The following is a 21,736-nucleotide window of genomic DNA, read 5'->3' on the forward strand; positions in this document are numbered from 1 at the left end:
TGACTTCCACCCCAAAGTTCTGCCCTGCCATGAACGCTCCACTGCATATAAAGACTGAAGTGTGGTAGGAGGGGTCATGTTTCAGATTGGTTACATGGGCATGCTCTTAGATTGATTCAATGGCATTCACCACCACCACTGCCTCGGTGGGTCTGTTGATTTACTTCCTTCCCCTTCTAGGAGACAGCAGACTTGCTGAAAAGCCACATAAAGGAACAGCTGATGCAGGGCGAGGAAGATGATTCTGTTTATGAGTCCATGGCTCACCTTTCCAGTGACCTGCTGATGAAATGCTCTCTGAACCCTGGCTGTGATGAGGAGCTCTACGAATCCATGGCTGGCTTGGTTCCTGGTGCTACTACAGAGGACTTGTGTATGTATAGTCTTCCTCTTGCTCTTAAGCTCCACGTTTATATGTAAGAGAACAGCATCCGTAAAGTAGCGCTGAGTCAAAATGCCCCCCAGTTTGCCCTCTGGTCTGACAGCTTTATGTTTTCTTGGCTCATCTCAGGCTGTTGCCCATAGCTCATCTCTGACAGAGAAGTGACTATAATCTTAGCAACAAATTCAAACTTCCAAGACCTCAAAGCCTTTTGATCAGGGGGAGTAATCTTAACAGGGGGCTTCATAGTTTTAAATTACATACTACAAGAGAAAGTTAGAAATAAGCTTGCGACCCTACCGTTAGGCAATTGAGACATAGACTCGACACATCTTTGTGTTTCTTTACCCTTATAGAGGAACGGTATTCCCAGTGGAATGGAACACTTATTCAGTGCTTCCATCAAGAATCTGTAGTTAGTCTCTTTTTTAATAGCCTTCTGGGGATCTCCTTTAAGATGATAATTCTTTGTTCCTCTATTTGTAGTGATTTTTGGAAATGGGCTTGGAGAATGTAGTCTCTGATGCTTCTTGTATTAAATATCACCAAACAGTTCCCTGGCAGTTTTTTAGCTTTGGCATATGGAGACTTTACTCTGAAAACTTTATCTATCTCTTTATTCAGTTCTTCCTCCTCCATCTCCAAGAGTTTAGATTGATGTTCTATGATTAAGACCCTGATTTGTTCATTCTGATGCTCTGGAATGCCTCTCAGACATAGCGTTTTTGTTTTAATTCCTGAAGTGCAATATTATCGAGTATGTTCTCTTGAGTTGCTGTGTTTTCGTTCTTTCTTGATCCCTTTTAATCTCTTGGTTCTCTTCTTTATTTCTCTTAACTGCCTCCTCCAAAGGGGACAAGGTGCCTTCTTGTCCTTTGCCTCAGGCAGCAAAATTTCTTGGGCCAGCCCTGATGTTACTTAGGCAGGTTGCTAAATAGGTGTAGCCAGAGATCAACTTAAATGACACCTGGAGAGCCTTAAGTAGTATGTGTGTGGAAAGATAAGTAAGGGTGCATCTTATTCTAATTTCCAAAAGGATTGATCTAATTCTGGAATCCGTTTCCCTGATCTCATAAACTCAAGGTTCCATTATTGTCCCAGAGATATGATCTGACTGCTCATGAGTATTACTGAGGGCATGGCTGGAATCCTAATATGAATGTTGGAAATTGAACAGCATTCTTTTGAAAGATACAGCTGTAATGCCATGGACCAGTGAGGACATTATATATTTTGTTGTTGTTTAGTCGTGTCCGACTCTTCGTGACCCCATGAACCAGAGCACGCCAGGCACTCCTGTCTTCCACTGCCTCCCGCAGTTTGGTCAAACTCATGCTGGTAGCTTCGAGAACACTGTCCAACCATCTCATCCTCTGTTGTCCCCTTCTCCTTGTGCCCTCCATCTTTCCCAACACCAGGGTCTTTTCCAGGGAGTCTTCTCTTCTCATGAGGTGGCCAAAGTATTGGAGCCTCAGCTTCAGGATCTGTCCTCCCAGTGAGCACTCGGGGCTGATTTCCTTCAGAATGGATAGGTTTGATCTTCTTGCAGTCCATGGGACTCTCAAGAGTCTCCTCCAGCACCAGAATTCAAAAGCATCAATTCTTCGGCGATCAGTCTTCTTTATGGCCCAGCTCTCACTTCCATACATCACTACTGGGAAAACCATAGCTTTAACAATACGGACCTTTATGTATTATTTTAACTAAAAGCAGACACTGGCAGTTTTTTATTTGTTTGGGATGCTTTCAGAACAGCTATAGTCTTACAGCACCACATTGGCCACTCCTGAATTAGAGAATGTTGGAAGTGCGTCCGGCTTTAGAGTTAGTATCAACATATCTGTAATAATCAATGTATCTATTCCACAAATGGTTCAGAATCACCTACAGAATTCATATACATTTCCATGGTTTAACAAGCCATTCCTATGGAGATTCAGAATTCCTTCAGTTTACATGAGCTTAATAAATCGAACTTGGACTCCTTATCCGCTAAGCTAAATTAAGATATTAAAGGGCAGACTAAAGAGTCTGTCATGGCTGCCACTGTGTATTGCTGTAAGTAGAATAAAACGTCTCCTTCCTCCTAGCTCTATGCCTGATCAAGATCTAGACAAAGCATTTTATCAGAACAAGTTAATAGTTGTTTACTGTTGTAACAATTGTTTTCTCAAAATGTATCTTCTGTACCATGAAAAATACCTTGAAAGCATTATCCAAAAAAAACAAAGAAACAAAAAAAGATCTGAACAAAGCCAGTGTCAATTAACAGCTTCTCTTGGACTGGTAAATTACTCAGATTGAAAGGAAGGGCATTGCAGAGATCAGTAAATAAACTGGGTCTGGCTGTACCTAACATGGCAGGGTATCAAGCAGAGGAGCTCAAACACAGAATGTTCTAACCTTGTTTCAAGTCCAAATGCAGACAACACTGGAAATTAGAACAAAGAATTTTCAGATCGTGGCCTCTGGATGAATTTGTTTGGTAGGTATGAGGAAATGACTCGCCTTACCACTGGATTATTTATTTATTTGCATTACTCAGAGTGGCTTGCAGCAGTCAAAGTACTACGTTCCGGGGTAAAACAGCAATATCAAGACAGGCTCAGCACATTTTCACCAGAAATGGCAAGGGAGTGGGCCAGATAAACCTAGCAGGGCAAGGTTTTCTACAGTCTGGGTGCAGCCATCAAGGAAGTCCTTCATATCATCCCAGCCAACTGGTGGGAGATAGAGAAGGGCTTTGCTACCAGATCTTAGGGAATGGGCAAGCTGAAACAGGGTGAAATACCCTGGAACCAGGCCATTTAGGGCTTCAGAGGTTATCACCAACACTTTTAACTGTGCTTGGAAACAGACTGGTAATCAATGCAGCCGTTGCAGGATGAGTGTAATATGGTGGTCCCATGGGCAATTTTTTTACCTATTTAATAATAATAATAATAATAATATTTATACCCCTGAGTCTTCCGCAATCACCACCCCTGTGATGTCCCCTCAACTGCCTTCTTTAAAGGAAAATGTGAATGTTACACTTCGGGACCCGTCGTCGGAAACGATTGAAGACCCGATGGGACGCATCAATAAAATCATCCTAATGCCTGATGATAAATCTGCTAGAGGGTTTCCTCCGACGGACTTAATTTCTCCCTCTCTGGGTATTTCTCTGTCAAGTTGTACAAAGAATTTCGAAATGAAGAGACTTCCTGTTCAGGGATCTATTTCTAGTAGATCATCTTTGGTGTTCCAACAGTCGAACCAAATTGTTAAAATTTTTAATTTGGAGGGCTCCTCATAGTTACCATCTTCCCAATGTAAAATAACTGATTTTTTTGTTACATCTTCTGTCTCTTCTAGAGAGTCTGCCCCTCCTTCGCTTTGACTGTTAAAAGAGCAACACAGAAGTCCCCAGCTAGCAGTCCTAAGTTGGAATATTGCTGGCTGGAAAAGGAAAAGGGCGGCTAACAAGGAATAATAAAAACAAGTTGAATGAATACAACTTAAAAACAAGATTAAAATACAACAATAAAACATTGAAACATTAAAATATTAAAGTGCAGCCTCATCTCAGGAGGAGAAAGGAAAAAGGAAAAAGAAAGAGGGGGAGGGAATCAAATTGGCTCCAAGCCAAAGGCCAGGCGGAACAACTCTGTCTTACAGGTCCTGCAGAAAGAAATCAGATCCCGCAGGGCCCTGGTCTCATGAGGCAGAGCGTTCCACCAGGCCGGAGCCAGTGTTGAAAAGGCCCTGGCTCTGGTTGAAGCTAATCTAACTTCCTTAGGGCCCGGGACCAGTAGGGTGTTGCTATTCATGGACCTTAAGGTCCTCCATGGGGCATACCAGGAAAGGCGGTCTCGTAGGTACAAGGGTCCTAGGCCTATATTAATTAAATTTATATCCCTCGAGAGTGGACAGTGCTGACTAAGACACTTGCTACCACATTCTGGACCAGTGGGAGTCTCAAAAGACTCTTCACAAGTAGCCCCATGTAGAGCACATTGCAATAATAATCCAATCTGGATCGGGGTGTCACTAGGGCATGTGCTATCATAGGCAGACCTGACTTTTCAGCAACATGCACAGCTCAGCAGTGCATGTGCACAGCCACTATCTCAGCATCCTGATGCAACACTGAATGCAGGAGAACCCTCATACTGCAAACCTGGCTTTCCCCCATCCAAAACAAAATCAAGAGCTGCGGTGCCGCAACAGGAACTCCCCACGCGAGTGGGTTCGTTCACATGGGTAGTGGTGGAGTCAGTTTCACCCATTTCAGCCTCAATTTGCAGTGCCGTGGAGCCTTTTGAGCAGCTTTCCCCTTTCAGTAGCTGTCAATGGGAGGCATGTCTCAGTTGTTCTTAGATGCTGATGAGAGAAGCTTTTCCAAGAACCCAGTGGATGATGTTTGTCCGTTGTTGTTTTCAGACGTAGAAATGCTTCAGTCGGAGACCAGCAGCTCCTCCGCACGGACAACAAAGGCCTATATGATGCGCAAGTTCTTAGAAGGTGAGCATATGCAGAGAGGAAGGCTCAGAGTTAAGATCTCCCTATGAAGAGATCTGGAGGATAGCAATATGAGAGAGAGCCTTTTCTGCAGTAGCTCCCAGTTACTGGTGTAGTGGTTAAGAGCGGTAGTCTCGTAATCTGGTGAACCGGGTTCGCTTCCCCGCTCCTCCACATGCAGCTGCTGGGTGACCTTGGGCCAGTCACACTTCTTTGAAGTCTCTCAGCCTCACTCACCTCACAGAGTGTTTGTTGTGGGCGAGGAGGGGAAAGGAGAATGTTAGCCGCTTTGAGACTCCTTAGGGTAGTGATAAAGTGGGATATCAAATCCAAACTCCTCTTCTTCTTCTGCATGTCTTTAGGTGCCAGGCGAGAACAATTCTCTTCAACCAGGCCTTTTGCTGATTAGCATTCTATGGCCTTTTAAATATGTTTGTGGGAGGGGGTTATTGTTTTGTTTCGTTTTCATTTTATTATCTATTTTGTATTCATATTTTGTATTTTTATGTTGTGAACCGCCCTGGGATCTTCAGATGAAGGAGGATATACAAATTTTATTAACAACAACAAATCTTATCACTAACTGTGAGCTGTAGCCAAGGCTTGTTCTTGGTCAAAGCTCATCATCAGCGTGGAGACAGCTTACACACAAACCTGGGTTCAAATGACACGCTAAGGCAATCCTTGGCTTTCGTTCAGAGTGATGCAGGGGTAAATATGTTCAAATACAGCGGCTCCAATATTAGAGATTCCCTCAATGACTCTATAGCCAACAAAACAAAAATATTCAGACTAACATAAGATATATAAAAGCTCTCTCCACCCCACACTCTACAAGTTATGTAAAACTTAAATGCACACAGTTGCTTCACTCTGCATGAGTTTCCCCCTTTCTAATTATGAGTTTGTTTTCTAGGTGTAAGCATGGATGTACCAGAACCGAAAGAGGATATATACCATGATTGTGAAGATGAAGAACTCTATCACACGGTGGAACAGGACAGTTTTCCTCAGGAATTGGTCAATAGGCCACCTGTCCCTGTTCCGAGACCTGATCCCTCCACTAAACCACAGGACAAAGAATCATACATCTATAAAGGTGACTGAGGAAGCAGAATTATCTCAACATTGTTTTGCAAAAGCCTGTAGCGAGGGAATGAGGGACCTCTGGTCCCGCATATGTTGTTGGACGTCAGCTCCCATCATCCCAAGTCAGTGGTCATCCATGATGGGAGTTGCAGAGCAGCGTCAAGAGGACCACAGATTCTTCATCTTTGCTGTAGGCTGTACAGCCTAGGAAGGGACACAGGTGGCGCTGTGGTCTAAACCACAGAGCCTGGGGCTTGCTGATCAGAAGGCCGGTGGATCGAATCCCCACGACGGAGTGAGCTCCCGTTGCTCGGTCCCAGCTCCTGCCACCTAGCAGTTGGAAAGCACATCAAAGTGCAAGTAGATAAATAGGTACCGCTCTGGCGGGAAGGTAAACGGTGTTTCCGTGCACTGCTCTGGTTCACCAGAAGCAGCGTAGTCATGCTGGCCACATGACCCGGAAGCTGTCTGCGGACAAACGCCGGCTCCCTCGGCCTATAGAGCGAGATGAGCACCGCAACCCCAGAGTCGTCTGCGACTGGACCTAATGGTCAGGGGTACCTTTACCTTTTATGCAGCCTAGGATAGGAAAACTCACAGCTTGTATGCTTATAGTTGAGTTCAAAGAATTATGCTTCTCATTTTTTAAAAGTGGTTTTGTCTAGTCTTCCTGGTCCCAACAACATATTTGCCAAATACCAAAGGAATGAAAATAAAAGGGAAACAGAAGTGAGCTCCCATTATTTCGGCCTGTCCAGGCAACTAACAGCCAACATACGACCGCCTGCAGGAACGTTCAAGGCCACAGTTAGGTTCATTCCTGGGAGGAACTCGTGGAGAGAACAAACCTGTTTATATGATCCAGAACCTCCTTGTGTCAGGGCCCAAGCGTGAGAGGAATGAGGACACTTTGCTGGGGCCTAAGAGGGTGACCCAGTCTGCAACATGCCCATTCTTGCGGGTTGAAAAAAAATGAGGCGAACCTGGTTGTGCGAACCTAGTTCCTTTTTATCTATTTGAGATTTCCAGATTTTGTCCTGTGAGATTTTCCAGAGCCAGTCAGAAGTAGTGTTTGAATAGCAGAAGCAGCATTTGAAGTGCTGATCTAGGCTCTCTTCTAGAATATTCCAGCAATTCCTGTACATGCTCTTTTGGGGGTCCTACATGCCCATCCGGAGGGAATTTTGCAATCTAAAGCAAATGTCCTGGATTTGGGGGGGGGGTTATATAAAACAAATTGTGTGCAGGTGTTTCTGGTTCAGACTTTGGCTCTCGTGGGGGCGGCCCAGGCTTGGTGGCGGTGGAGGAGGGGCTATTGGACGATTGCCCTACAAAAATGCTCAAAAACTTTTTGTGTCTGGATTTTCGCCTCTTCAAATATGGCAACCCTACTCTAGAACCATCTTCTCATTGTCTCGCTAGGTGATTTCTGTGTTCTCATTGGAGAAGCCATTCATTCATTCAGCTATTCAGAATATGTAAATCCTGTTTTATAGCCTAGTTTACAGATTGTTATTTTTAATTCTAAAAAGTAAATGAAAATCAAACACAAATTAAATTTTGAAATGTTCCCTGGGCAGAAATCAGAACTCTCCATAGAAATGCAAGATGCCACCATAGCAGCGTTTGGGTACCACCCTAAAATGAGAAGCAAGCAGCAATGGCAGGAGTTACGTTTCTTTCTAATATGGCCTTCTTTCATGTGAAACCTTTGATTATAATTTTTAAATCACCTTCTATAATTTTCAAATTGCTAATCACAATGCTGGTACATCCCATCCCATTCCTTTTCCTTTAAACATAGCAGTCTTCAGTATGTTCTGTCATTCAGATTTTCATAGACTGCAATAGTATTCTTTATTGAGTGAGTATTGGCAACAGATGGCAACGTTGATGAGTATAGCATCTGTCTTACTGTGTTGTCTATAGACCAATGGAAGTTGGCAGGCTGATTCCCACACTGATCTGCCGATCAGCTAACTCAAGTGTTTTGGGTTTGTTGTTGTTGTTTTTGCTTAGAATGGGATTTCTCCTAATAGTTGCATTGACTGAAGTTTGGTCTGGATCTGCCGTATTGTCTCAAGGCTTAAATAGCTTGCCACTGTTTAGTTTTTGCAGGAAAGCACCAGGAGAAACCTGGGAACCTTTACGTGTCTACAGGCAATATTAGGAAAGGTAAGTTGGAGTTATAGCGACTCTTCCCATTGCCTGACAGGCTAATTCTTGGGTATGACTTCCATTCATGGTTAATATCATTTACCACATTAAGTATAGATGAGCTGTGCAAATTGCTGTAGTGGAATAAGTAAGAGAAGTGAGTGGGCTGGCAGTAGCAAAAGCATTTGGATTAGAAAAGCAATGATGTGCTCTAGGTGTTCCCTTAAAATATACTTTTGGAAGCAGAAGTTTTCAACCTTTTTGAGTCCACTGCTCCCTTGACCAACAACATTCTTTGTGCAGCTCCCCTGTGGGGGTACACACCCCGAGCCTCACAGGCCCAGTTATGTCACCCCTTGCCTGCAGAGCCGGCAGCCCCTCAGCCCTTTTCAAACACCGTCCCTGAACTGAACCACATGACACATCTAGCAGTGTTTTGTTTTTTAAAAAAATGACATTTTCCTCTTTTTTTGAAAAGTTTTTATTGTTAAAATAATTCAGCATCAATACACACATATTGTGAATATACAAGCATACAAACATGCTCTAATGGTTATGGGGTTGTTCGTGCGTAAGTTGCCGCCACTCCTGGGTAGGTGGCCTGGTTAAACCTTTCCTGGCTGGACAGCCCCTCACTTCGTGGCTGCTCAGTCGCTTGCAGAATCCGACAGTGGGCATTTCTTCAACCTTTTCCAACATAAAAGTTGTTTGACGCCCAGTCTCCTCCTAGCCTCCCTGCGCGGAAGCCTTCTGCGCAGGGTGGGCGTGGGTAGCGGAGGACCTGTGCTCTCTCCGCTGGTGTCCAGTGAAAAGTCTCTGAGCCTGCTCTCCGCTTCCCCCATTGGCCCCCCTCCATCCCTGGTGTCACGCTGAATTTCTTCCCCAACAGGAGACCTGCCTCTCTCCCTACTTGGCCCCTCTCCAGCATTGTCGTGGAGCCTCTCCTCCTCCTCTCGTTCCGATGGCAGTTCCCTGACACATACATTTCATACAATCCTTAAAAATATTCAAACATACCTACACTCAGTCCCACAGATAATTCCTTTTCCCATCACCATCCGCCACCCCTCACCCCACCTTTGTGTTAGACTTCCAATCTACTCAATTGCAATTTCTTTCCATTTCTATTACTTTCTTTCACACACCTTTAACCTAATTTCATGCTTCTTTTTCTATTACACATTGTTATCCACCTTATATAGTATTTCAGTATTTAAAACGGAACTTGTTTATTCTAATAGGAGTTCTGATGATATTTTCCAAGCGTTTCCTTTGCTTCCATTCCAGAGCAAGCAGACAGAGATCCAAAGGCTCAGCCACAAACCAGTATATATGACCCGTTTGCTGGGATGAAAACCCCAGGCCAAAGGCAACTCATCACTTTACAGGAGCAAGTGAAACTGGGGATGCTCACTGTAGATGAAGCTGTCCTTTGTTTCAAGGAGTGGCAGCTGAATCAGAAAAAGCGGTCGGAATCATTTCGCTTTCAGCAGGTGTGTGAGTCAAAAAGTGCTTTTCATTGGGAAATATAAAAAGCAACAGCATTACTGAGTCTACCCTACCACATACCACACATACCGTATTTTTCACTCTATAAGATGCATCTAGTTTTTGGAGGAGGAAAACAAGAAAAAAAAAAATTCTGAATCTCAGAAGCCAGAACAGTAAGAGGGCTTGCTGCACAGTGAAAGCAGCAATCCTTCTTGCTGTTCTGGCTTCTGGGATAGCTGTGCAGCCTGCATTCGCTCCATAAGACGCACACACATTTCCCCTTTTTAGGAGGGAAAAGGTGAGTCTTATAGAGCAAAAAATACGGTAATTCTTTCTTTTGTCTTTCTGTTGCCATTGCTGGGAAAGGTAAAAAGCTGCTGTTTTCTGCGCCTTTCCATAAGTTGGCATAGTGGAATTCAGAATGCAGAGCCAAGTGGGCAGTGGTTTCAGCTTGTAGGAGCTGGAAGCTAAAACGTCTTAGTAGTCCCAAATGTGTCTTTAACAAAAAGGACAATGAGGACAATCTCTAGGGATGGACGGAGCCTCTCCACCTCAAAAACGATCTTGAGTTTTGCAAGCTTTCCTCACAAGAACCTGAGGGGATTTGCAAGGAATCCTGGCAGAATCCAGTTAGTAGATTTCCCTTCCCTGTCCCTCCCCTGTCAAACGGATGACAGCTCTTCACAGCTGAGGGCTTCTGCTCTGCTGCTCCATTTGCAAATGTGGTATTTGGGGCAGGAGCCCCAATTAAACTCACGGCAAGCTCAAAGAGGACATTGTCCAACTTGCATTGGAGCTGACTAGTCTGCGAGGAGGGAGCCTGCATTTCAAGCCCTTGAAAATGTCACCATCCCTAACCATCCCAAACACCTCACTTGTACAGACAAGCCCATAGTACCCAGCTGTACTGTAGCCTTGTCTTTAAAGCCACTCTGATGGGTGGTATTGTTTTTAAAAATATGCAAATAGCTACAGGCTAAGGGAGAAGCCAGATGGTGTGCCCATACTGGAGTCTGCTAATAATCAGAAATGGTTGGAAAGGGGGAATATTTGGAGTATGTAACACAATCTTGGTTAACCACACCAAATTGCTGCAAAACTCATTTTGCTATTGATTGCGTGTTGAACGTGGGTCAAACTTCATCAGCTACACAAGTATTTCCTGCGTTCCCTCCTGAAATACATTCAGCACCTATGGAGTCATAGCTAGGAGGACTCACAAAAAAATGCATGGACAGGGCAATCAGTTTATAAGATCAGAACAACATGGACTGGAGGCTATGGAGAATTGCTGATAAATAGTTAAATCTTGGTTCATGATCACTAGAATCTCTTTCCTAAAATCTTACACGGTGAGGCCCACGTATTAGTAGAAGAAATGGGATTATCTACCTCGGATTCAGTTAGATCTTGCCAGTTTTGCAAACCATTATGAATAGTTGTGCATGTTTGTTCAGATCCTTGAAAATAACGTTTTGCGTTTCCAGGAAAACCTGAAAAGATTACGTGACAGCATCACTCGGCGGCAAATTGAGAAGCAAAAGGCTGGCAAACATGCAGGTAAAGGGCTTGACTAATTGGTGACCATGCTGAAAACTGCAGCAGTTGGACGTCTCCCACTCCTGGTCTGTAGCCAAGTGTGGTGGAGCTAAGGGGTTGTACGCAACATTTTGCTAAGTACTACTTTGCATGAGCGGAACAACTTCCTCTTGCACAGCAGGGCATTCCCCCCCCCCCGCTCCTACCCCTGTGCTCTGCCTAAATCTCTTAGGGGTTTTTCCCAGCCCTCCACAGCAGATTTGGGGACATTATGGAGCATGCAGAAAGGCAGGGGGAAGTCGCAATGCAAAAGCAGAAGTAGTTCCACTTGTGCATTTATTTAGTTAGCCCATGGTACACTCTGCTGTAATGGTTTGCTAGTTGGTTTTCTAACCTCTTTTGACTTCAGTCTGATTGTAAGACAGAGGCGTTTGAGGCAAAAACAAAATAGGCCCCAGCAATCTGAAGAGCCTCAAATGTGGGAGCAAACCTGAAACCATCACTGGTAAATGGGTGTTCTCTCAATAACTCATTTTTTGTTAATTTAGTACAATCTTTATATTTCAGAAGGCTAAACAACTCCCATAAATTCTAAGTTGATTTTTGTGAAAGTTCTGGGACACAAACAAGATTGTGGATAAAAAGACTACGATAAAGACTCGAGGCAAAACATAACCTTTCTTCTGTGGTTACTGTCATTTGACACACAGAGGGCAGGAATATCTCAGGCTGTATGTGCACAAGCATACCAAGACTGCCCAAATAGCAACTGGTTAACATTATGTTCTTTTCACTGGCGTTGTAGCTCGTCAAATGCCATCATTTATGATAGCAAGACACTGGTGGAAAATGTATGGTTTGGACTGGTGCAGCGGTGGCTATTGTAACTACAGGGATGTGCCTACTAGATACCAATTTTGCCTGTTGTGTTATTGAAGGGGACGTGGGTGGCGCTGTGGTCTAAACCACTGAGCCTCTTGGGCTTGCTGATCAGAAGGTCCATGGTTCGAATCTTCGCAACGGGGTGAGCTCCCGTTGCTCTGTCCCAGCTTCTGCCAACCTAGCAGTTCAAAAGCACTCCAGTGCAAGTAGATAAATAGGTACCACTGCAGTGGGAAGGTAAACGGCATTTCCGTGCACTCTGGCTTCCGTCACGGTGTTCTGTTGTGCCAGAAGCGGTTTAAGTCATGCTGGCCACATGACCTGGAAAACTGCGGACAAACGCCGGCTCCTTCGGCCTGAAGCAAGATGAGCGCCGCAACCCCATAGTTGCCTTTGGCTGGACTTAACCATCCAGGGATCCTTTACTTGCACAGAATCAGTGAGGGCAGAGAAGAGACATCAGTGGAAAATCCAAGCAGCCCTATGCACAGATTTCCAAAGTGCAGGAGGAATTACCTTGTTTGGGGCAGAATCAGAATTTTAGCTGCGGATGCAAAGGAAGGTACTAGATGAGCGACGAGGCATAACTTCCAGTTTGAAAAAGTTTTGCCAACTGCCAAAGGGACAAAGCTGAAGTGTAATTTTTGAATAAATGTGTTTTAATAATGAGCTCCCATTGCTCGATCCCTGCTCCTGCCAACCTAGCAGTTCGAAAGCACCTCAAAGTGCAAGTAGATAAATAGGTGCTGTTCCGGCGGGAAAGTAAACGGTGTTTCCGTGTGCTGCTCTGGTTCGCCAGAAGCATCTTAGTCACGCTAGCCACCTGACCCGGAAGCTGTAAGCTGGCTCCCACGGCCAATAAATCGAGATGAGCGCCGCAACCCCAGAGTCGGTCATGACTGGACCTAATGGTCAGAGGTCCCTTTACCTTTACCTTAATAGTAATAATAAGTTGCCTTGCCTTGACTCCTGACTTTTTCTTCCTAGATTTGGAAATCACTGTCCCTGTTGGCCATTCTCAAAACATCCCCAAGAAACCAGAGTGTAGCATTTATGAAGCTCATCCTCGGAAAAACCTCTACCAACCAATTAAAGAAATCAGGCGAGGGGACTGGAAAACAGAAAGCGCCTCAAGTACTACTAGTAAGTAAACAGCCAGGAAGCCATCTAGGGAGAGGCGAGGGTGCTTTGGATTTCTAGTCATTAGGGATGGAGCACTTAGCAGTTGTTGCTTTCCCAGCCAATGCTCTATATTACCCTCACTGAACTTACTGCTCAGTCTGTTTATGCGCCTTATGAATGTTTCCTATGCAAAAATTCACTTATCCAAACATGAGGAATTAGTACCCAGACCTCGCTATACGCACCACACATTCAGATAACCAAACATAAAACATGTTTTACTTCCTTGTTTTCCTTTTGCTGATCGGCAAAAGTTTGAGTGTCATCATGCTGCAGTTTTATCCAATAGCAATAATTTAATTTTCTGGTGCAGAATTCCACACCTCTTTGACGCTGTTCCGAGGGGAGTGGGAAAAACCTTCCCTCTTTGATAAACATGTATAAAGCCTGTTTCTCAGTACATGCAATTCTCTAAGCACTGTACACATATTGAAAGATAATTCAGTCCCTGCCTAAAGGTTCACAATCTAACAGACACATGACACAAAATGAAAAAGAAACCAAGAGGTAAGAAGAAAGAACTTTATACAGAGCTCTTCCCTAATTCAAAAATTATAGGAATAAGCGGAAAGATGGTTTCAGGGCCAGGGGCAAGGATTGGAAGGTGGTTCCTCACAAGAAAACATGAATGTGTGGACACTTTTTTAAATGCTTGAAAATCCCTAACTGAGCTTGTTTCCTCATCTAACCAGGTAGTTCAAGCAACCGATCCAGTACACGAAGTATACTGAGTGCCAGCAGTGGGATGGATGGAGACAACGAGGTAACACTTCTCACTGGAAATTTTCTCTCTTAACATACTTGCACAACTGCTCTGGCCTGATCCCTCACCAAAGCTACAGAAATGCATGTTTCAGTGTACAAGTAATAGCCTCTTGACTGTGGGCTTAGAATACATGACAAACAGGCCTCATAGAGCAGTGATGAGGTGTTGGGACTACAACTCCCATCATCCCTGCCCATTGGGCAATCTGGCTGGGGCTGATAGGAGTTGGAGCCCAACAACCGTACCTGCAGGGCCACAGGTCCCCCAACCCCCTGGCATAGAATTTGATAAAGGAGTAGCGGGAAGAGTTAATTTGAGGCACCAAGCTGGGACTGTTGATGCTGTGGTGACACTGGAAGGCTTCGCTGAGAGGAACTGAGAAAGAAAAAGACCGCTTTGGCAGAATAGCACTCTTGTCTCCCAGGATCCACATGAGAAGGACCAGGGTGTGGGGCCATGATACTCCCTACCGTGCCTGAAATAATACACTGTTCCTAATGCCAGGAGCTCTGGGGCTGCAAAGTTGGAAGAGAAACCCACCTCGGCCTTTGCCATCAACCAGAGGACTAAGGACCGCAGGGTTCCCCTTGCCCCCGTTTGTTCTGTTTTAGATTACCGTGCTATTGCTTTGCATATCTATAGGCAGTATATAAAACTTCAAAATCAATGAACTAGTTAGATGATGAGGTAGTTCCAAAGTATTTAATTATAGAGCCGTAGTCTGGCTTGGTTTAAGGCAGCGTTCTGTGTTGTGTAGCACACTGATTCATTCATAGAAGAAGGCCTGAAGGCAGATAGTCCTAGGCAATGCAAACATGTATGTGTATTATGTATTATGTATGTGTATTATTATTATTATTATTATTATTATTATTATTATGATTATGATGTTGGGCAGCTTCCAACAAATTAAAATACAGTAAGACATCAAACATTTAAAGCTTCCCTAAACAGGGTTGCCGTCAGATGTCTTCTAAAAGTCAGAGAGTTATTTATCTCCTTGACGTCTGATGGGAGACCATTCCACAGAGCAGGTGCAGCTACCGAGAAGGCCCTCTGCTTGGTTCCCTGTAACCTCACTTCTTGCATGGAGGGAACCACCGGAAGGCCCTCGGAGCTTGATCTCAGTGTCCGGCTGAACAATGCGGGTGGAGATGCTCTTTCAGGTATACAGGGCCAAAGCCTTTTAGGTCAGAACCAACACTTTGAACTGTGCTTGGAAAAACACACACACAAAAAAACCAACAAACACACAAATGTGGCTGCGTATTTTCCAAGGAAATGCTGCGGGAAAGCTTACTTTCACATCTTTATGTAGGATAATGAAATACCGGAAGTAAAGAGAAATTTCAACCCCGGGACCCAGCCGCCAGACAGACCATCTGCAAGACCTCCAAGGATACCCCCTCGAGTTACTAGCAGGTTGTTGTTGCTGTTATTAATATCATCATGATTGTTACCTTTCTACTGCCATCTACCTCAAGAGCAGGTTTGACAGGTCTCTGCCCCAAGGGGCTTACAATCTAAGATAGAAACGGAGGAGGGGGGAGATGAAATGCAATGGTGGCAGATATAAACAAGAGACTATGCGATTATTATTTTGTTCCAGTTACAGCTGCTTAGGCTTAATGCGGACGGAGGTATGGTAAGGCATAGGAACTAGGGGGTCCTGCCAGAGGCTTTGCAGGAAAGATGGTTTTTGAGGAAAGATTTGAAGGAAGTAAGAGAGATAATCATACAAAGGTGTTATGGGAGGGAGTTCTAGGCATAAGTGACAGCAGGGGCAGAGTTTCTTTCAAGGAGCAGGAAACCACCAGATGTCTGAGGTGGTATAGCTGGCCAAGCAAAGATCACAGGAAGGCGTGTGGAGAAGTAAGTGGGGCAAGGTCATAGAGGGTTTTGATGGTAAGGAGGACAGTGAAGTCCTGCTGGATCCAGGAGCAGACAGGAAGCTGTTGGAGGGATGTTTACACAAAACACAGCCCCCCGCTTTTTCTTTTGCCAATTTAGAGCCTATCGAAACTTTGAGGAAATAAAGCAACCATGTGACTTATGTAAAAGGCTCGCGGAAGCCAGTTCTTTTGCCATTTCCGTATCGTCAGTAAAAATATTTAGTGTGCTGATTATAAATAGCGTGCAGATATAAAAAGAGTTGGAAGTCATAAATAGCTGCTGTAAGGTGATCTCTTTCAGTATTTCTTTCACTTTTATTCCAATTGCACAATGAGGTAAAAGCCAGTTTTATATTTGAACCACTTCTTTTTGTAAAGCTTTTGACCTAGTCCTCTAGTTTTATCGGAATTTGAAACAAAGTTGCATGTATGCATAAGTGGATTTGCTCATATTTCCATGCTTTGCCTCCCTCATTCTTCCCCCTTTCTCTGTCCCCCCCCCCCACTGTCAACACTGTAAGCACCTCAGGGCAGGGGCCCTGTTTCTTTTGCTTGTGTTACTCTATAGAGTGTCATATGCTATGTAGTTTCAAAGGGTACTATCCTCTCCCTAGCACTGCTTAACATTGATATGTTAAATAGCCAGGTGGGCAGAGTATAAATTATAAAATTATTACCGGTATACTGATGAGGCACAGCTCTATTTATCTCTAACATCTGAAACGGGAGAGGTGGTGAAAGCTCAGGATCAGTGTCCGAAGGTAGTGGTGGATTGGATGAGGACCAATAAATTGTCTGAATCCAAGGAAGACAGAGGCTCTTTGGGTGGGTAGTTCCCGTGTCTGGGAGATTAGCAAGTTACCCATTCTGAATGGGGTGGCATTCCCTCTGAAGGAGAAAGTGTATACCGTATTTTTCGCTCTATAAGACGCACATTTCCCCCCCCCAAAAAATAAGGGGAAATGTGTGTGCGTCTTATGGAGCAAATGCAGGCTCCTTGGCTTCAGCGATAGCAGCGCGAAGCCTCAGAAGCGCAGTGGGAGCGTTCCCACTGCGCTCTGGAGGCTTCGGGTTGCCTTCACTGAAGCCTGGAGAGCAAGAGAGGTTGGTGCGCACTGACCCCCTCGCTCTCCAGGCTTGAAACATAGCCGCCTGAAGCCTCCAGAGCACAGCGGGAGCTCCTGCTGCGCTCTAGAGGCTTCGGGTTGCCTTCACTGAAGGCGAAGGCAGTGTAGGAGAGGGAGAGCTGCGCAGCGCCCCTTCAGCGAAGCGGGAGGAGAAATGGAAGGGCCTCTGTTTCTCCTGCCGTTTCACTGAAGGGGCACTGCGCAGAGAAGGGGAGAATTTTTTTTCTTACTCTCCCCCTCTAAAACAAGGTGCGTCCTATGGTCGGGTGCGTCCTATAGAGCGAAAAATACGGCAGCTTGGGGTTACTCCAGTCCTGGATTCATCTCTGTTATTAGAGGTCCAGAAGCTAAGAGTGCCTTTTACCAGCTCTGTCTGGTGATCCAGCTTCATCTGTTCTTGGACAGAGAGAGCCTGACCACTGTGGCCCATGCCTTGGTATCTTTGAGGCTGCATTACAGCAATATGTGGACCTGCCTTGGGCTTCGTTTGGAAGCTCCAGCTGGTACAGGATGCTGCAGCCTGACTCCAGATGAGAGCTTCTGGTTGAGAACATGCGACCCCATGGTTAAAACATCTGAACAGGCTACCCAGATAATACGGACCCAGGTTCAAGGTCCTTGTATTAATTTACAATGTCCTGAACAACTTAGGTCCTTGGGGACTGCCTAACCACTTACATCCCAGCTGAATCACTGAGATCATCTGCCAGAGTGCCATTGGTTGTCTCCTAAGTTGGCAAGACTCATTTGACAGCAACATGAAACCGATCCAGCCTCCTTCTGTTTTAACCTTTAAGCCCCTGTTGCCAAGCTTTTTTCTGGCAATTAAAAACAAACATTTATATGGTTTTAATGGCATGGCTCTATGTAAAACAGTTGTAAGCGGGTCTGATAGTTTATATGACTAGTAGAATATAAATATTTTTTATAAATAAATGTAGACTGACATCATTAGTAAGAATATTAATAATAGCTTTTCTGTTTCAATTTTGAGTTGGTGATTCACATAAAAACTGCAAAGACATTCTGTTGTTTCCTTGCCTTTGAAGTTCAGCATGTGTAATATTCCAAAGCTATGCTTATGCTCTGCTTTTCAAATATTTTTCTGTAGGCTTTTTAGCAGTGACAACTTCTGCCCTCCTCCCCCTGTGCCTCCGAGAGGTCGTGAAATGCCGCGCTAAATCTTCAGGATGCTGAATACGAAAATGCATGGTGTTTGTTCTTAAGGTTGACTTTTAATAATATTGAATATCCAGCAAAGGTTTTCTCCTCACTCCGCCCCGTCAAATGAATAATTTTGGCACAGGTTTATTTGAAAAACCAAACCGAGGGGGGCAGGGAAAGAACAATAATTTGACTGTCCTCTTGGCAGTCGTGGCTTTTCAGAACAAACTGGTTACGGCAGAGGAAAGTACACACTGAGCTTCTTCAGGATTATGCGATTCATCCTTCTTAATAGCACCAGATCAAAGGTGGCAATCCCTCAACGTGAAAATGGAATACCTACAAGTGGACCTTTTTCTCTACAAATGAGGTAACAAATGACGCTTTCAGGTAGGCAGACTGGAGATGGCATAGGGCTGTATTCAACTAAGTATTACTTAGAGTAGACCCACTGTAATTAATGGACCTAACTCAGCGATTTTCATAAATTTCAATGGGCGTACTTCGAGTAAAGCTTTGTTGAATCCCACTCACAGTGCAGTGGAAGCTCAGCCACAGTACACAATGGAGTAACTCCTTCGAAATCTGCCCAAACAGATTACCGGTTTTATGGTGATTTTATATTTCAGACTACTAAATTGGTGCCTAAAGTAGCTTTTTCAGATTACAGGGAAACATTGAGTATTGTTTTGCACTTTAAGTCCTGTGCCTTAGAACACAGGACCTCTGTGGAATCTTCGTCTATGCCTTGGTGTGTATTAATTCTGTGGTGATGTTATCAAAAGCCACCCAGCAAACTGTGGATGTTAAGGAACCTGGGTTCTGTATAATTTATGAATATCAATAAAGTTTATGCACAGATGTTTAACATAGTTCTTTTTACAGAGTCTGAATTCTTTTTTTAGAGGCAGCCTGTGAAGGCAAGCAGCAGATCAGAGTTAAAAGGTTTAAGATGTGCATTCTCAACGGTTGGGTAAAAACCCCTGGGAAGGCACAACACATCTGGAGAAGTGAGAGAAGACTAAGATCTTGCAGCAGGCAGATCTTTATTTTCCCAGCCCTTTGACCTGACCATCTCAGGTGATACTATTTTCCAGGGTCTGTTCCAGGGTCTGAGCAAACTCCTCAGATCAGGTTTAACAAAACAAAAACAAAACAAAAAACACCACTGTGCAGAATATCTCTCATAGCAAATTTCCTGGAGGAAAATACATATGGAAGAGGAAATGAAGTATGGCTGCTTAGAGTGGTGCGTGCTTAATGTGCCTTAGATAAGGACCCCCAGTGCATTTGTAAAGAAAGTGTGTGCCCCCATCATCCCAGGCTAGCCTAGAAAGGAACACTAGGAAGAGGTCCTTCTAACTTCTAGGTTTGATTTTAGGAGACAGCCAAAGATAGCCTGTTGTTGTTTAGTTGTTTAGTCGTGTCCGACTCTTCGTGACCCCATGGACCAGAGCACACCAGGCATTCCTGTCTTCCACTGCCTCCCGCAGTTTGGTCGAACTCATGCTGGTATCTTCGAGAACACTGTCCAACCATCTTGTCCTCTGTCGTCCCCTTCTCCTTGTGCCCTCCATCTTTCCCAACATCAGGGAATAGCCTACTCCATCAGGGAATAGCCTACTCCATCTCCCAACATCAGAGATAGCCTACTCCATCTCTACTCCAATCCCCAGGGCCAGCCTAAGACTTTTTGGCACCCGAGGCAAACCACAAAATGGTGCCCCGGGGAAGAAGGGTGAAATGAAGAGTTACATCAGGATCAAGGGAGGAAACACTGGTAAGGCTTCGCTGTGGGTTTCTACATTGGGAAAAAGAGTGGGAGTCAGCAGCGCCTCCTGTTCGCCAAAAGGCTGTTGTAGAGGCGACATGTTGCAGGGAAGCTGAGAAGGCAGAAGATGTGGCCTTCAAGCAGTGCACCACAGCTGTCACTGCCACCATACCACCAGAGGGCGATGCATTCCTGCCCTGTGGATCCTGCTGCCTGAGGCAGTCTCCTCACTTTGCCTCATGGGTGGGCCGGCCCTGCTAATTTTGTGTTATTGGCCCAGTTCCTCCCATCCTGTGAAAATCCTCCCATTCAGTAGTGTTTCTCACACATGATTGTATGTGAACATTACTCTCCACTAGAGATGGGGGAGAAATTTGATTCTGTTTGCATTAAAGACAATCCTACCTAATTCACACTTTGCAAAGCAATGTGCGAACCAAAACACATCATTCTTCAAAATTTGTATTCTCCGAATTTTGTAAGGTAGTTCTTCAACCAAGTCATGTGAACAAAACTGCATATATTTGTGAAAGAAGCATGCATTATATTTAGGAAAAAAGCCTTGCAGAAATGTGTATAAGGCAAAATTACAAAGGTGTGTTTCATGGGACAAATTTGCACTAAAATGCTCCTGAATTTCTACAAGGACCTTTGTAAAAAAATAAAAGTGCAAACTGATGTGAAAATGTGATAAACTGAACTTATGAGTGGAAAAATCAGAAACAGAGAGAAACCAAACTGACTGATTTGCCTATCCCTACTCTCTGTTTGCTCATTAGCATGGTTGTGGTTGTTGGTGAAAGTGAGTTTTGGATGGAGAGCTGACTTGAAAAGGTTTAAGGATTTACTGTTTAAGGTTGGGGGTACAATGCCTAGAATCCTAAGAGAGGCATTGGTATCAAACCAGGGTACAAAAGCAATGCCCTTTTCAGGTGAAGATATTTTTGCACAAACCAATATGTTTTCAGATATATTGTTAGGCATGCGCTGAGCAATGTGAAGTTTCAGGGGTGCTGTTTTCACCCAAGGTTTTGTTTCCTTGGAATGCGGGTCATTGGAGACTGATGGTTCTTCTGTAATATAATGCTTTGTTTACACATATACACAAGTTGAGCATAAGAGAGACAGCTCACAACATTAACAGTCCAGCAGATATGACTTTCCATTCGGTTCCTTTTTTATAATATTTTTTATTAATTTTAACATATAAATTATAAAATGTACCACAAAACTTATCACTTATAAAATCTTTTTAGACTTCCGTCAGCACCTCTGATGAGCCACCGTTTTAACCACTTCTTATGCATTTCTTAACTTTATATTGCCTTTACATCTCTTTAACAAATCATCCTCCCCCTTGTCCATTTTTACAATACTTCTAATAATACTCCAAACAAAACTTCTTGCAACCCTACAAACGTCGTCTGTTCTTCACAATTACTTTTCAAATAGTCCGTAAATTTACTCCAGTCTTCCGTGAATTTCTGGTCTTGCCGGTTTCGAATCCTTCCTGTTAGTTTATCTAATTCTGCATAGTCCATTAACTTCATCCTCCATTCTTCAATCGTCAGTAACTCTTTTTGCTTCCATTTTTGGGCCAATAATATTCTTGCTGCTGTTATTGCATATAAAAAGAGCTTACATTCCACAATGCCCAATAGAAATGCTTCTGGTTTCTTTGTAAATGTATATTTCAACATTTTTTTCAACTCATTTTATATCATCTCCCAGAAGCATTTCACCTTTTTACATTCTCACCACATGTGATAAAATGTTCCCTCTTTTTCTTTA

At 44.0% G+C, this 21,736-nt stretch overlaps 1 protein-coding gene across 2 annotated transcripts in view; it reads left to right on the forward strand.

Moving 5' to 3' along the window:
- PIK3AP1 (phosphoinositide-3-kinase adaptor protein 1) overlaps window positions 1–19,046 on the forward strand; it is a 46,548-nt gene extending 27,502 nt beyond the window's left edge. For both annotated transcript variants that reach the window (XM_053387985.1, XM_053387987.1), the window contains exons 8-17: window positions 181–373; window positions 4,808–4,888; window positions 5,802–5,984; window positions 8,084–8,149; window positions 9,419–9,624; window positions 11,110–11,182; window positions 13,031–13,186; window positions 13,918–13,988; window positions 15,310–15,413; window positions 18,122–19,046. In XM_053387985.1, the coding sequence (XP_053243960.1) occupies window positions 181–373; window positions 4,808–4,888; window positions 5,802–5,984; window positions 8,084–8,149; window positions 9,419–9,624; window positions 11,110–11,182; window positions 13,031–13,186; window positions 13,918–13,988; window positions 15,310–15,413; window positions 18,122–18,191 (1,203 nt within the window). In that variant the 3' untranslated portion in view covers window positions 18,192–19,046. The remainder of the gene's footprint in view (window positions 1–180; window positions 374–4,807; window positions 4,889–5,801; window positions 5,985–8,083; window positions 8,150–9,418; window positions 9,625–11,109; window positions 11,183–13,030; window positions 13,187–13,917; window positions 13,989–15,309; window positions 15,414–18,121) is intronic.
- Window positions 19,047–21,736: the final 2,690 nt, after the last annotated feature.

This window comes from Podarcis raffonei, chromosome 5, assembly GCF_027172205.1.
Source record: "Podarcis raffonei isolate rPodRaf1 chromosome 5, rPodRaf1.pri, whole genome shotgun sequence".
NCBI lineage: Eukaryota > Metazoa > Chordata > Lepidosauria > Squamata > Lacertidae > Podarcis > Podarcis raffonei.